This window comes from Bufo gargarizans, chromosome 9, assembly GCF_014858855.1.
Source record: "Bufo gargarizans isolate SCDJY-AF-19 chromosome 9, ASM1485885v1, whole genome shotgun sequence".
NCBI classification, from domain to species: domain Eukaryota; kingdom Metazoa; phylum Chordata; class Amphibia; order Anura; family Bufonidae; genus Bufo; species Bufo gargarizans.
The window spans coordinates 192,069,810-192,084,682 of record NC_058088.1 but is presented as its reverse complement, the minus strand read 5'-3'; the positions used below and the strand labels follow the sequence as shown (position 1 = coordinate 192,084,682).

Here is a 14,873-nt window from a genome sequence, read left to right as displayed (position 1 = left end):
GCTTCCATCTAAAGGTAGAGAACCTCAACTCTAGAACATTTGGAAGAGACCGGTATTTAAAGGCTGAGTTTAAGCCAATAAAGGCTACGTAGGGCCACCATGAAGAGGGCACATCTCCCACCCCAAAACATAAACAAGAGTCACAATCAGAAAGGCCGTCTCCTGTCATCCGCCTCTCTGCCCCGTCCTGGAGAGGCAGCCTTCCAAACCGAGAATCTCGACGGAATCGGAGTGGTAATGGACCAGTCAGGTAGTTCAATATCAGGAAGGCCCAGCGCTGCTAAAAAATCGGCTAATTCAGATGGATCTCGCAGTTCATAGCGCTTGCCCCCCCTCCTGACCACCAGCTGGAACGGATAACCCCACATGTAGGGGATGTCCCTTTCCCGGAGGCATTCCAACAAGGGACGGAGAGCTCTTCTCTGCTGTAGTGTGGAGCGGGCCAAGTCCTGCAAAAGAGAGACATGAGCTCCTCTAAACTCGATCGTAGCGGTGTTACGCGCCTTCCGCATAATCTCCTCTTTAATGGAATAATAATGGAGACGGCATATCACATCCCTAGGTCTAGCAGGATCTGGATTCGGGGGACCGAGTGTCCTGTGCGCTCTGTCAATCTCTAGGTCATCCGAAATCGGCCTATTCAAGATCATCTTAAACAGTTCCTGTAGAGTACGAATAAGATCAGCAGAGGGAATAGCTTCAGGGAGACCCCGAAGCCTTATATTGTTGCGCCTACTGCGGTTTTCCACATCTTCGTGTAGGCGATATAGCTGGCTGATGTGTAGATCTCTCTGCACACCTCTATCCTCCAGCGTGTCTAGGCGAGAGGACAGTTCAGCCTGATGGGAAGACACATCGTCCACCCTCTCCTCCACCACTTGCAGATTCGTGGACAGGGTATGTAGTTCCTGCTTGTAAGAGGCTTCCAGGCGTGCAATAAATTGTTCCATCTCTTGCTTAGTCGGCAATTGCCGGACATGAGCTCTCCAATCCCATGGTGGCTCCTCCGAGTCCACCGTAGGGGTAGCCTGGGGTGAGGCCTGTTTTTGTGGAGACTGCGTGGCTCGTACAGACGACGAAGAGTCTCGTGGGGCCTGGCAAGATGGCGCTGACCCGCCGTCCCCGCCAAACATGGCGCCGGCCGGAGCAGGCGAGTCCTTTTTCTGGTGTACAGCGGGCGAGTGGGGCTGGCTCATGCTGCGGCGTATCGTCCCTGAATTCTCCACCTGTTTCGGGGTCTGCAGGGGTTGATATGGGGGTGCAGCGACGTTCAGGTCACTAACAGCTTGCGGGAGCCCCGTGGCGCCCAAGTCACGGCCTGTTACCTTCTGGCCCTCCGAGGCGAAAAACTGCTGAATGTTCTTATGCCTCACATCCGTGGGGGTATTGACGGAACCGGCAGAGGATCCCCTTCTCGTCCGAACCATCGGAGCCCAAAAATGCAGTTGCTGGTGAGCTGGAAAAGCTTGCTACGGCTCTCTCAGGGCAGGAGCTCACAGCGATGCGTGTTCACTCCGCCATAGTCAGGACACGCCCCCAGGGTGAGCATTATAACAGTAGGGGGCGATATGAATACTGGGGGCACTGTAGAGGCATTATAACTGTAGGGAGCAATATAAATACTGGGGGCACTTCAGGGCAAGCATTATAACAGTAGTGTGGCGTTCTAAATACGGGGGGACTGTAGGGGCATTTTAAATCCAGGGGACATTAGGCGTTCTTATTACTACTGGGGCTCTATAGGAGGGAGTTACAGATCCACATTATTTCCACTAAGAGCACTATGGGGGCCTTATTACTACTGAGGGGTCTGCAGAGAGCATTATTACCACTGGGGGAACAATAGGGGGCCTTATTTATACTAGGGGCTCTGTGAGGGCATTACTAATACTGGAGGGCTCTTCTACTAATGGAGGCACTCTTGGGGAACACTGTCACTATTGGGGGCAGTATTACTAATGAGCGCATTCTAGAAGGGAATTACTATTGGTGGGACTATGAGGACTACTGTTAGTATGGGGGGCACTCATTTTTCTTCAGCATAGTATTTGGGGGTACAGAAAAGTAAGGAAGCTAAGATGTCCGTGTGTCACACTCTGCAGAGACGAGGCGGCTGAGAGAAGTTATCCGGACCGAATGGAGAAGATGATGACACAGAAGATCCACATCAGAGGAGACGTCACCTGGAGGCCCTGGATGTGACAGGTATGTGCTGCTGTATAGCTGCATAGCAAATACAGTAAAATGTCTTCAGTGCTAGTGTTTGGGGCGGTCGGTCGACTTAAGACTTGGGCCATATGCATTGGGGCTTGGACCCCGGCTCTTTTGAGACTCTACCAATGCCCCTGCATGAAATGTGTGTTTGTGCGCGCATTAATATATATATAAAGCGTAGGTAGGGAAGCATACTTACCTGCTTCTCACCGCTAGGTCCCTCCTGCTTCAGTCCCCGGCCGCCTTCTTCAGGTCTTCCCGCTCTGAACATCACCTTTGTCCCCCTTGCATCTTGTGACCAAATGACATGCCGCAAAGGGGTCATTGGCTGCAGCAGATGTTTACAGTGGGGGACCCAAGCGAGGTGGACGGTGAGCCCAGGAGCGGGGAGCAGGTCAGTATATTTCCAATTCGCAGGACTGTCGGGGGGGGAGGAGGAGGGGGGAGGGAGTTGACAAACCTCCCCTCAAGGTGGCCAACCCCATGGACAGAAGGCAGCACTTCTGTCGGAGAATACTGCACTTAAAGGGCTTTTCCTGGACGCCTATACTGATAACCTCTCCTCGGGATAGGTGATCAATATTTGATCAGTGGGGTTCTGACACCTGGCACCCCTACCGATTAGCAGTTTGAAGACGTTGTTGCCTCCTCACAGTTTGCCAAACACAGCGCCGAATGTCATGTAGTGGCTATGCTTGGTATAGCAACACCGTTTAGTTGAATGGGACCAAGCTGCACATAGGCCATGTGACCGATGAACGGGACATCACATGACCTGTAGATCGTCAGGGGAGCCAGGAGTCAGACCACCACCGATCAGATATTGACTTATGCTGAGGATAGGCCATCAATATGTGAATCCAAGAAAACCCTTTTTAGGTTATTTTATGCATTGTGTGTCGCTACTGTTGCTTTTATGTCACGGTGCAATGTATTTTATATAAACTTATTCCATATTTTTACTCTTTGTTGTGTGCCCCCCCCCTTTTGACTTTACACTTTTTGCCTGCAGTCACCACTAGGGGTGCTCCCAGCATCTAGTTTTCAGAGTTCCCTATTAATAAATTCATGTGCAGTGAGCTCCCCCTAGTGGTGGCTGCAGGTTTTGCATGTGTTGTACACAGTTACTGCTCCAACCCCTATCTACATATATGTGATGACGCTAATCAGCACAGAACTTTGGATCCAGACGAAATGGTGATAAAGGATCACTCACATCTTCCCCTTAACGTATTTGGACACAGACGCAATACACAGGAGTCTGCGCTTTACGACATTGCTTCTAGGTAGATATGCAGAAAAATAAGTGGATCAGGTCCAGAACCTTCCTCCAATACCTCCGTGACAGCGGGCAATTCCAGATAGTTTAAATTAGGTTCCCTCCAATCCCCACTTCTTATTGACCATGGACACCTGTAACACTGGCAGAAGAAATACACCAGACACACACACAACATCCCCTGAACCCCCAGCAAAAAGGGAAGAGACGCAACATTAAACCAAAGGGGAGAGAGAGCTGCAGAGGCCAGGAGCAAACTATAGAAAGGAGAGGAGGAGCTTATTATCACTGTACTGCAGGACAGCCCAGAGGGAGGAACTTATTATCACTGCACTGCAGGACAGAACATCCCAGAGGGTGGGGCTTATCACCACACTATAGGACAACCCAGAGGGAGTGGCTTATCACTGCACTACAGAACAGTCCAGAGGGAGGAGCTTATTATCACTGCAGGACAGCCCAGAGGGAGGAACTTATTATTACTGCACAACAGCCCAGAGGGAGGAACTTATTATCACCGCACCTCATGACAGAACAGCCCAGAGGAAGGAGCTTATCACTGCACTACAGGACAGCCCAGAGGAAGGGGCTTATCACTGCTGGACAGCCCAGAGGGAGTAGCTTATTATCACTGCACTACAGAGAAGTCCAGAGGGAAGAGCTTATTGATGCACTACAGGACAACCCAGAGGGAGGAGCTTATCACTGCACTACAATTCATTATGCCACAGTGCGATGGCTATTGATTGCAGTTGGTGATGGCGGTACATGGCTGGGATCTGAGTTTTCTTGACCCCTGCTCATAGTCAGTTCCTGTAAGCCGGCGGTCACATCTGTGTACTTGAAGAAGCAGGAAGGGATAAAAAATGTTTCCTATTTTCAAAAAAATAAATAAAAAATATTCAAAAACAAAACCTGTGTATTGTCTACATTTGCCACCAAGATCATAGACACTAAACTATCAGCGAGGAATGCTGAGGGGCGCTGCTGAATAACGGCGCCAAATTTAAAAGGTAGACTGACCATCTTTAACCAGTTGAATGTTACTGTTTAGGATCAGAATACTTTTTGGCTTGGGCTCCATGGTGTGGATATTCCAGCGTCACAATTCAAAAATGATGAGCATCGATTGCAAAACAAATAAAATAATAATTTACCCAAAAATCACCAAAAAATTGAAACATAGTAAATACACTGTATCAAGTAACAAAGTATTCTATAGCTCATCGCTATTGTAATAAGCTTCCCAGGAACGGCAGCAGGATCTGTACAGGCACAATCATCAGCTTCATGTTTCATCCATGAGGAGTAACATGGAAGACTCTCGAGATATGAGAAGTCAAGACCAAAGAGGTCTAAGGGTACTTTAACACTAGGATAAAACTGATTAGTTTTTTTCCAGTATTGAGCTCCTAGGACGGAACTCAATACCGGAAAACAAAAACGCTAGTGTGAAAGTACCCTAAGCTAATATGGGGAAGGATGAGGACTATGAAAGTATTACAGATATTACGTAAAAGCCCTCAACCTCCAATCCGCTGTGTGAAGCGTCACGGGTTGTCACGTACTTTGGCATAATCTTTAGGGAAAACGATAAATCTCTTCTTCTCCACCACGGCCGGGTCTCCATAGTAGTAGTTCCAGGAATACTCTGGAGACAGGACTTTGGTGGGTTTGTAACACAGGAAATACCTGTTGAGATAACTCTCATCATGCCAACGAGCTTCTATGTTTATATCTTTATCAGCCAGCATGGCGTGGTGGCAATGGTTGGTCAACTTGTAGATCTCTTCCACAGTGCCTCCAAAATGGGACCCCGTGTAATAGAAATCACCCTCGTCTTCAGGGATGTAACCTGCAGACTGAGGTCTCCTTTCATTGGTGAACTCCTTACGAGACGATGTAAAAAAACCCGGATGGATGACACCATAAACATCACTGAGGATCTCAACCCCAACCTGGTCTTTGAACTCCATGTCCACATCTAGACACACCAGATAGTCCACCTCATTGACGAACCGATCATGGATGTAGTCTCGAATGATCTGCATCCTCCTCATGGTAATGTCCTGCCATCTTTTGTAGGCCGGGACCTCCAGGACAACCAGATTTCTCTTTTCACCCAGTGTAATGTTGGGGACGGCAGCGGGCTGGTCGGTCATTATATAATAAGTGACCCGATGTCCAGTCATGAAAAACTTCTCAGCTGTGTCCAGAAAATGTTCAATAAACTGGGTGTATCTAAAAAAGAGAACAGAAAAAAATTATCAAAAAATGTGGTTTATAAAGAAAATCAATCAGTATTATAGTTATATTCTTGTACATAGGAGACAGTATTATAGCAGTTATATTCTTGTACATAGGAGGCAGTATTATAGTAGTTATATTCTTGTACATAGGATCAGTATTATAGTAGTTATATTCTTGTACATAGGAGCAGTATTATAGTAGTTATATTCTTGTACATAGGAGGCAGTATTATAGTAATTATATTCTTGTACATAGGAGCAGTATTATAGTAGTTATAGTCTTGTACATAGGAGCAGTATTATAGTAGATATATTCTTGTACATAGAGAGCAGTATTATAGTAGTTATAGTCTTGTACATAGGAGGCAGTATTATAGTAGTTATATTCTTGTACATAGGAGCAGTATTATAGTAGTTATATTCTTGTACATAGGAGGCAGTATTATAGTAGTTATATTCTTGTACATAGAAGGCAGTATTATAGTAGTTATATTCTTGTACATAGGAGGCAGTATTATAGTAGTTATATTCTTGTACATAGGAGCAGTATTATAGTAGTTATATTCTTGTACATAGGAGCAGTATTATAGTAGTTATATTCTTTGAAAATTTTCTTTTTATTAAGAAAAAATGGCAAAAAGACATACTATACCATCACGCAGTGATAGGCATAGATTGATGAGTAGCATACATCGTTTATAGCGTACATAAAAGATATGGATAATGTAACCACATCCCAATAAGCTAGTACAATATGCTAGTTACCTATATACCTTTAAATGCACACTAGTCTTGTAGCATGTCTAGCGATTGTAATAACACCGAAAGTAGAGGGGCAGAAAGGTGGGAAAGTCAGGGAGGGAGGGAAAGGAAGGGGTGGAGGGAGGGAGGGAAGGAGAGAGAGGGGAAAACTGAAAACAATAATCCTTCCATGACACTTGTACGTATATAGCACATCATACAGTTAAAGTACAAATTAAATTCGAGTCATATGAGCAGGAACTATGTACCATTAGTTCTGCCATGATCCAGACTACCTGACAATAATGCATGAGTATTGCACCACCTAGTGAGCTTCTTAGTCGTTGCCTCCAAGCGGAGCCGACCCCTCGTCTCTAAATAACAACCATGGTGTCCACAACTTGACATATTTATTGTGGTTCCTGTCCTCCCAGCTCGCAAGCTCTTCCATACGGCAGATATGATCCACCTTGTTCAGCCATGCCTCCACAGTAGGGGGCTCCGTACACAGCCAGTGCTGCGGGATAAGCAGTCTCGCGGCCTGGAGTAACTGGGTAACTAAGCATCTTTTAGAGGGAGAAAAAGAAGGAGTTGGGAGCCACAGGAGCACAAGGGTAGGAGGCACTTCAATGGTGACTTTTGTTATCTTCTGGATAGAGGACAAGACCCCCTCCCAATAAGGCCGTATTTTAGGGCAATACCAGAAGATGTGGGATAGAGTCCCTGTGTCTTCCAAACATCGCCAACACCTGTCATCCCGTCTCATGCCCCTAATAAACATTTGTTTTGGAGTTAAATACCACTGAGTAAGGACTTTATATGTGTGCTCTTGCACTCTAGTGCACCTAGAGAAGCCGTGAGAGTGTGCATGTATTCTCATGATGTCAGTTTCACTCAGCTCTACTCCCAGTTCAGTAGCCCAGTGCCTCAGGTATTGCGGCATTCCAGGGGAGCGGGGGTTAACCAAAGCCAGATAGCATAGAGAAATCAGCTTTCGCGGAAAGGACTCGCATGTTAAAATTTTCTCAAACCATGACTGGGTAGGCTTATGTCTGTTACCGTCAATTAATGGTTTGGAGACCGAGTTGAGCTCGATTAGTTCCAGGAAGTTGCATGATTTAATAAGGCTATGTAATGGATGATGAGCCGCTATGTCACCCGCAGTCGCCCCTAAGAACTCCTCAGTTGTAAACTTGCTCAGTTTTTGCCATGTCGTGGCTATCTGTTTAGAATTGGGCCTTATAGCAAAGGGAAGGAGATCAGCTGGCATAGAGGGAGAGGGGCTGTTTAAGAGGTTAAGCTTGCCGGATAACTGTTGTATTACTGAAGCAGTGCCTCTAAGCAAAACTTGTGATCTGAGATTAGAAGTAGTGAGACCCCAGAGGCCCGCCCTCTGAACAGAAGAGAGTTGGGCCATCTCTAAGTCGCAACCCCAAGTATGGAGTCTACTGGCATGTAGTTGGATCCATCTTTTCAAATGAATCGCCTGATAGTATAAGAATGCATCCGGCAAACCAAACCCCCCCGTGCTCTTACGTTGTATCAACCTGCTATGTGCCAATCTGGCTGACTTCCCCCCCCACAGGAACGTTCTAAATAATCTCCTAACCTGGCAGAAAAAAGACATGGGGAGAAAGATGGGCAACATCTGCAGTACATAGAGGAGCTTAGGCATAATGAAGGCCTTCAAAAGGTTCTTTCTACCCATCCACGAAACATATGGAATTTTAAGTGAGTGGAGCTGTTTCTGTATCTCACTCAAAAGGGGCTGATAATTTAAGCTAAAAGTTTGGTTTAGATCCGCCGGTAATTTAATTCCTAGATAAGAAAGATGAGACTCCTGCCAGATAAACGGGGTTGTGCCCTTCAGAGAGGAAACCACTTTGCTCGAAGCAGAAACGTTCATTGCTTCAGACTTCGTATAGTTAACTTTAAAATTAGAGATCCTCCCGTACAGTTCAAAAAGGGATAGAAGATGCGGAAAGGCCTCGACAGGGTTTGAGATAACCAGGAGATCGTCCGCATAAGCGGCATTTATGTACTCTACAGAGCTACCTCTGACCTTTAGGCCCTTTATACCGGGGTGCTCTCTTATAGCTTGCAATAATGTCTCCATTACCATGACATATAACGTAGGTGACAGAGGACAACCCTGACGGGTCCCGTTGGTAATCGGAAATGGTTGAGAAAGTGTACCATTCACCCTTATTCGGGCACTAGGTTCATGGTAGAGAGACATGACCGCATTTTGGAATTGTTCTGGAATACCGAATTTATGCAAAGTTTTCCTCATATATCTCCAGCTCACCCTGTCAAAGGCCTTTTCCGCATCCACACCCAGAAGGACTAGTGAGGCCTTTTCCACTTTAGCTAACTGCATTGCTGATAGAACCCTGCACGAGTTCTGGTTTCCCTCTCTTCCAGGCACAAACCCGGCCTGGTCCGGATGAATCAGCTTAGTCAGAAGGGGAGCAAGACGGGAAGCTAGTAGTTTTGCCCAGATTTTGACATCTACATTGAGAAGCGAAATCGGCCTGTAGCTGCCGCACTGGTTAGGGTCTTTACCTGCCTTTGGCAAGATTGTGACTGTCGCCTCCAGGGACTGCTTATGGAGGGTAGAGCCACTTAAGATGGAGTTGCACCAAGTGACTAATCGTGGAGACAGAACTGATGCCATTTTTTTTATAATACCCCACTGAATACCCATCAGGTCCCGGGCATTTCCCCATTGGCATAGAACTCAAAAATTTTTCCACCTCTAATGAGACTGGGGCAGTGAGTTTTTCCCTATAACTAGTCTCTAATGTAGGTAAGTTGAGATCCCTCAAAAATTTGTCCGCCGTCTCCTCAATGTCAGCCTCTGAGTCACCCTCTGGACATTTTAGACCATAGAGCTTGCTATAGAACTTGTGGAATTCTCTGGCAATATCTGAGGTTCTGTGTACTAGTTCGCCATCCTTATCCTTAATTCCGGCTACATATGAAGCATCTTTCTTCTGCTTAAGGAGTGCCGCCATAAGCTTTGTCCCCTTGTCCCCGTGAGCATAAAACCGGAACTGAGAATACTGATAGGACTTTGCCTGGTGATAGTTAAGGTGGTCTTTAAGTTTTTTCCTAGTTAGTGCAAGCTCCTGCTGGGCCTCAATCGTTTTGGATTTCTTATGCAGGGACTCCAAGGCTGCTATCTTCTCTAACAGTGTGTGAAATGTTTTTTGTCTTTCTTTCTTTTTCCTATTGCCTAAGGCAATCAACTCCCCCCTTATAACCGCCTTATGCGTCTCCCAGACGGTGGTGACAGAGACGTCGTCCGTGGAGTTCTCCACAAAAAATTGTTGTATTTTTGCCTTGATGTCTCTCACCACCTCCTCATCATCTAGCAGAGTTTCATTCAATCTCCATTGTCGAGAAGGCTGGGGTAATTCAGAGAACACCACGGACGTCGTGACAGGAGCGTGGTCAGACACCGTCATAGGGTCAATGGTGGAGCTACTCACCAATCCAGCGTGGGTGTCAGTAATGAAAATATAGTCTAGCCTGGAATAAACCTTATGTGGGGCTGAAAAGAATGTGTAATCCAAATCTGTAGGGTGGGTCAGTCGCCAGGTGTCCAGTAAATGGGCCTCTGCTAAATGCTTGTTAATCCTACCAATAGCTGCTTGAGTCAGTTGGGAGGAGTGATCAGAAGCATCCATTAGTGGGTTTAAGGCCACGTTAAGATCCCCCCCTACCAAACAAATACCCTCTGCAAAAGCGGTCAATTTAGACAGTGTGGACCGCAACCAAACCCCTTGACCCCGGTTAGGGCTATACAGACTCGCTAATGTTACAAGTGTAGTCCCTATCTTACCTTTTATGAACATAAAGCGTCCCTCTGAGTCGGTTAGAGACGAAGTAAGGGAGAAGGGGACCCTTTTGGAAATGGCAATCCCCGCGCCCCTGGAAGCTTTGGCATGAGAGCTGATGAACCACTGACTAAAGTAAGACTGTGAGAGTTTGGGAACATGACCTAGCTTGAGGTGCAGTTCTTGAAAAAAACTGACGTCAGTGCGTCTCTTTTTCAATAGTCTGATTACCTGCGAACGCTTCTGAGGGGTATTGAACCCCCTCACATTAAACGAGGTACAGTTAACTGCAGACATCATGGTAGAGGTACATACAAGTATTTGCGTACGATGAAGAATGTGTACATGGACAGGAAAACAGGGGGAACAAACAGAATAACGCCTTGCTTTGGGCAAGTTCCTTTGTACCTTTAAGCCAGAAGGTTGCTAAAAATAACAACACGGGAACTTCTTCAAGCCCAATATGGTCAAAGGAGATGATGGAACTCCTTGCAGGAGCACAGGAACCACCGGTGACATGGTGGGAGCAGGCTGACATGCTCAGTGTCAGGCAATACTACTCCTGGTCACAAATCAGGGTTCCCGCCTCACAAAGTGTGCCAAAAAGGTATCTCGTCTGTGTGGACAAGCCACTATCTTGACTGCCGGAAAGAATCTGGCTATGCATACATAACCGGGAGTAACAAAACATTATATGTACTCTCTTAGTACCATCATAAAGAATGCATTGCAACCATAACTACTATGGGGTTCACCCTTGCCAACAATAAGCGGATGCAATAGCTCAACATGTGCCTGAACGGCACTAACTTGAACCATTTTAAATGCGCTCCAACCCCTTAAGAAGCATTAACTGAGGAGCTTGCATTAACAAAGACCCACATACGACCTGCTGAGAATGTTCAGGTAATTCTCTGTTTTGCTCTTGGGCCTTTCCTGGATGGCACCTTCGACCATCTGGAGCATTCAGGGAGCTCTGGGAGCAGGACGCCAGTGTCCGCCGAGGGCAGCCATGATGGTATGTCCTGTGGCGTGGTGTTCAGCAGCTCCCATGCCGCCGGCAGATCACTGGGGGTTCGAATAGTGCACCTCTTGCCGTCCCTGGAGAAAGTAAGCCCGAAAGGAAAGAGCCACTTGAAGGGGATCCTGTTGTGGCGAAGGATCTCGGTGACAGGTCTCAGAATTCTTCTCTTGTTCAGGGTTGAAGGCGCGAGGTCCTGGAACAGCAGAATCTTGTTGCCGTCGTATTTTACCTCTCCCCTCTCTCTGGCTGCCTTGAAAATAGCAGCGGTATCAACATACCGCAAGAGGCCGCATACTACATCACGGGGGGGTTCTCCCTCCCTGGGTTTGGGTCGCAGGGAGCGGTGGATGCGCTCTATTGTGACTGCAGCCGCAGCATCAGGGCCCAGCAGGGATGTGAAAATGGCGGACGCAGCAGCAGGAAGGTCCTCATGTGGCACCGCTTCTGGCAGGCCTCTGAAGCGTACATTTTTGCGCCTGCTTCTGTTTTCCTGATCTTCAATCAGGGCATAAGCGTGATCCAAGGAGGACAGGTAAGCAGAACTGTTATCTCCTAACACGCGAGCGTGTTCCAGGATGGCCCCTTGTGTAGCTTCCAGCCTCTCGACTCTATGGCCGATGTGTTTAATGTCCTCCTTTATCTCAGTGAGCTCCTGCATCACCGGCTGTATCACAGACATGAGCGCTTGCTGCAGGAAAAGCTTTGAAATAGGTTCGGTTGCATCAGCTTGCGATCCCTGAGAGCCCTCAGTAAGCGGGCTGTCCGCTCTCTCAGCTTCCTCCATGCCGTCCTCAGGATCCGGCGGCGCCATCTTAGGCCGCTCGGCTACCGGAGCTGCAGGCCGCTTATTAAAGTATTTCTCCATTTCGGAGGGCTCCCGGTCTTGCTTGAGGGGTTCAGGACGGTCTTTGGGCAAGTATTTGCCGATTTTCCCCATTATTCAGCAGTCAATACGCGAAATAAACCACTTTGTGAGGCTATGGAGAGGAGAGCTCTTCTCACATGCGGCCGGTCAGGACGCCAGTCAAGCTCCGCCCCCTATAGTAGTTATATTCTTGTACATAGGAGCAGTATTATAGTAGTTATATTCCTGTACATAGGAGGCAGTATTATAGTAGTTATATTCTTGTACATAGGAGCAGGAGCAGTATTATAGTAGTTATATTCTTGTACATAGGAGCAGTATTATAGTAGTTATATTCCTGTACATAGGAGGCAGTATTATAGTAGTTATATTCTTGTACATAGGAGGCAGTATTATAGAAGTTATACTATATAGAATGTATATAGAATGAGTGTGAATTGTCTGGATTTCCTTACTTTCTAATAGCAAACACAGTCAGTCCAATGTGAACTCCTCTCTTGTGGAATTGTGCGTTGAGTATGTCTATATTGTAGAGTCTATGCCATACAATCGGCGCTAGCCATGGAGTCAGAGTGAGAACATCTGTCCGTCTGGAAGAGAGAAGAGCATTAACCATTACACACAGTGGGTCATCTTTTGCAACAAGGATAAAAGTGCAAGTCCAGAAGAGACTCCAGACAGAGTGCCGGTGTCAAGGCAAAGAATAAGCTAACACTTAAAAGGGACATTACATAATTGAGAAACTCTGTATCCAAAAAGCCTGGTGCCTCATTAGAGACTGTAACCACCAAGCCTCTTGTAAAGACTCTACCCACTAAGCCGGTGGCCCCTGGTATGAAGTTCTTATGCCTGTGTCCGCCTGATTCCTCCCAATATGCTAGAGTATGGAGCCTCACATATCACTCCAAAAAGAACCTTACTTTTGGTCTGACCCCCTTACAATGGTAACCCAAGGCTGATCTCCACTTTGTGTAGCTTTACTGGGTGTCGTAACTTAGTAAGAAGTGCTGTGTTTTTTCAGCAGCGCCCCCACAGGTGACTCGAAGCATTGCAACGCTCCTACTGAAATCAGTTACTAGGATTGTCAGACTCTAAGTGTTTGGAGTAACTTACGGAGGCTTCAGGGCTTCTGGTTTCTCATACAGCATCCTGGAAACAGAGAATATTTTGGCACCATTATTTATTTTGGTCAGTCTACATGTTATAGTGGTTATGCTGCCACTTAATGAGAGGCTTGCTACAATACAGTCTAGATGTCTGAAGGTATCCACTGTGGTCAACGGCAGTGAAGGGTTTAGTGTAAAAATCCCTAGTGGTCTAGGACATGGAATAAGTTTTAGGGTTTCTGTAACCAGTTTTAACCCTATTACACTGGATGAGATTAGCAAGGAGCTGGAGGGGGGGGGGGGGCGTTGCTCCTGCTCCTAGAGGTTCCATTCGCCCACCTCAAGTCACGCCCTGCCGTCCTTGATTGACAGGGCCAGCGTTCGGCTTCTGTTGCCAGCCCTGTGTGCTGGATAAATCTTGCGCCTGTGCAGTCCCAGCACACAGGGCCGGCAGGAGGAGATAAACGCTGGCCCTGTCAATCAAGAACGGCAGGGCGTGACTTGAGGTGGGCGAATGGAACCTTTAGGAGCAGGAGCAACGCCCAACCCCCCCCCCCCCCGCTCCTAGAGGGTAATTAGCATATCGTCTAAGTTAAAATTGTACAGTAACGGGAGCATCCATAAGCATGAGATTAGGAGAGTTAGGGTCTGCTGACATTAGCACATCGCTAATACTGGGGACAGAAACCCTTTAAAGATTACATACCTGGTGATGAAGGGGTTAGTGTCAGCATCACTTGTGGTCTAGGGCAGAAAAGGGTTAATTACAATATCTCTGGTGGTCTAGGGCAGTGAAGGGGTTAGTGTTAGCAACCTTGGTGATCTAGGATAGTAAAAGGGATAATAGTAGAATTCCTGATGTAGGCTAGTGAAAGCGTTAATGCCAACATCCCTAGTGGTCTAGAGCAGGGAAAAGATTAATTACATTATCCCTGGTGTTCTAGGGCAGTGAAGGGGTTAGTGTTAGCAACCTTGGTGATCTAGGACAGTAAAAGGGTTTATGTTAGAGCCCCCAGTGGTCTAGGGTAGTCAAATGGTTACATTTAAGGCAGTAGAAGGGTTAATGTAGTATACTGGGATTTGGTGGATAATCACCTCCCCAGACTCTGCCGTTGGTTAAGAAGCATCTTCATGTGCAGGACCATATAGGTGGATATGTACGGCAGCACGGTGGCTCAGTGGTTAGCACTGGGTCCTAGGTTCAAATCCGATTAAGGACAACATGTACATGGAGTTTGTGTGGGTTTTCTCCGGTTTCCTCCCACCCTCCAGAGACAGACGGATAGGGACCTATTGGGTGACAGTGTGATGCTAATGAATTCCTGTGATATTATTTCCAGCAGTAGGTGGCGCTGGTGTACATGATCCTGTGATATTATTTCCAGCAGTAGGTGGCGCTGGTGTACATGATCCTGTGATATTATTTCCAGTAGTAGGTGGCGCGGGTGTACATGATCCTGTGATAATATTTATGGCAGTAGGTGGCACTGGTGTACATGATCCTGTGATATTATTTCCAGCAGTAGGTGGCGCTGGTGTACATGATCCTGTGA

The 14,873-nt window shown here is 46.8% G+C and overlaps 1 protein-coding gene across 1 annotated transcript; it reads right to left on the bottom strand.

Moving 5' to 3' along the window:
* Positions 1-5,043: 5,043 nt before the first annotated feature.
* On the bottom strand, positions 5,044-13,380 carry LOC122946277 (histo-blood group ABO system transferase-like). The gene is made up of 3 exons (XM_044305782.1): positions 13,328-13,380; positions 12,670-12,804; positions 5,044-5,734 (listed from the first exon to the last, which is right to left on the bottom strand). Exons 1-3 carry the CDS (start codon positions 13,360-13,362, stop codon positions 5,044-5,046), a joined length of 861 nt encoding a protein of 286 aa, XP_044161717.1. The 5' UTR covers positions 13,363-13,380.
* Positions 13,381-14,873: the final 1,493 nt, after the last annotated feature.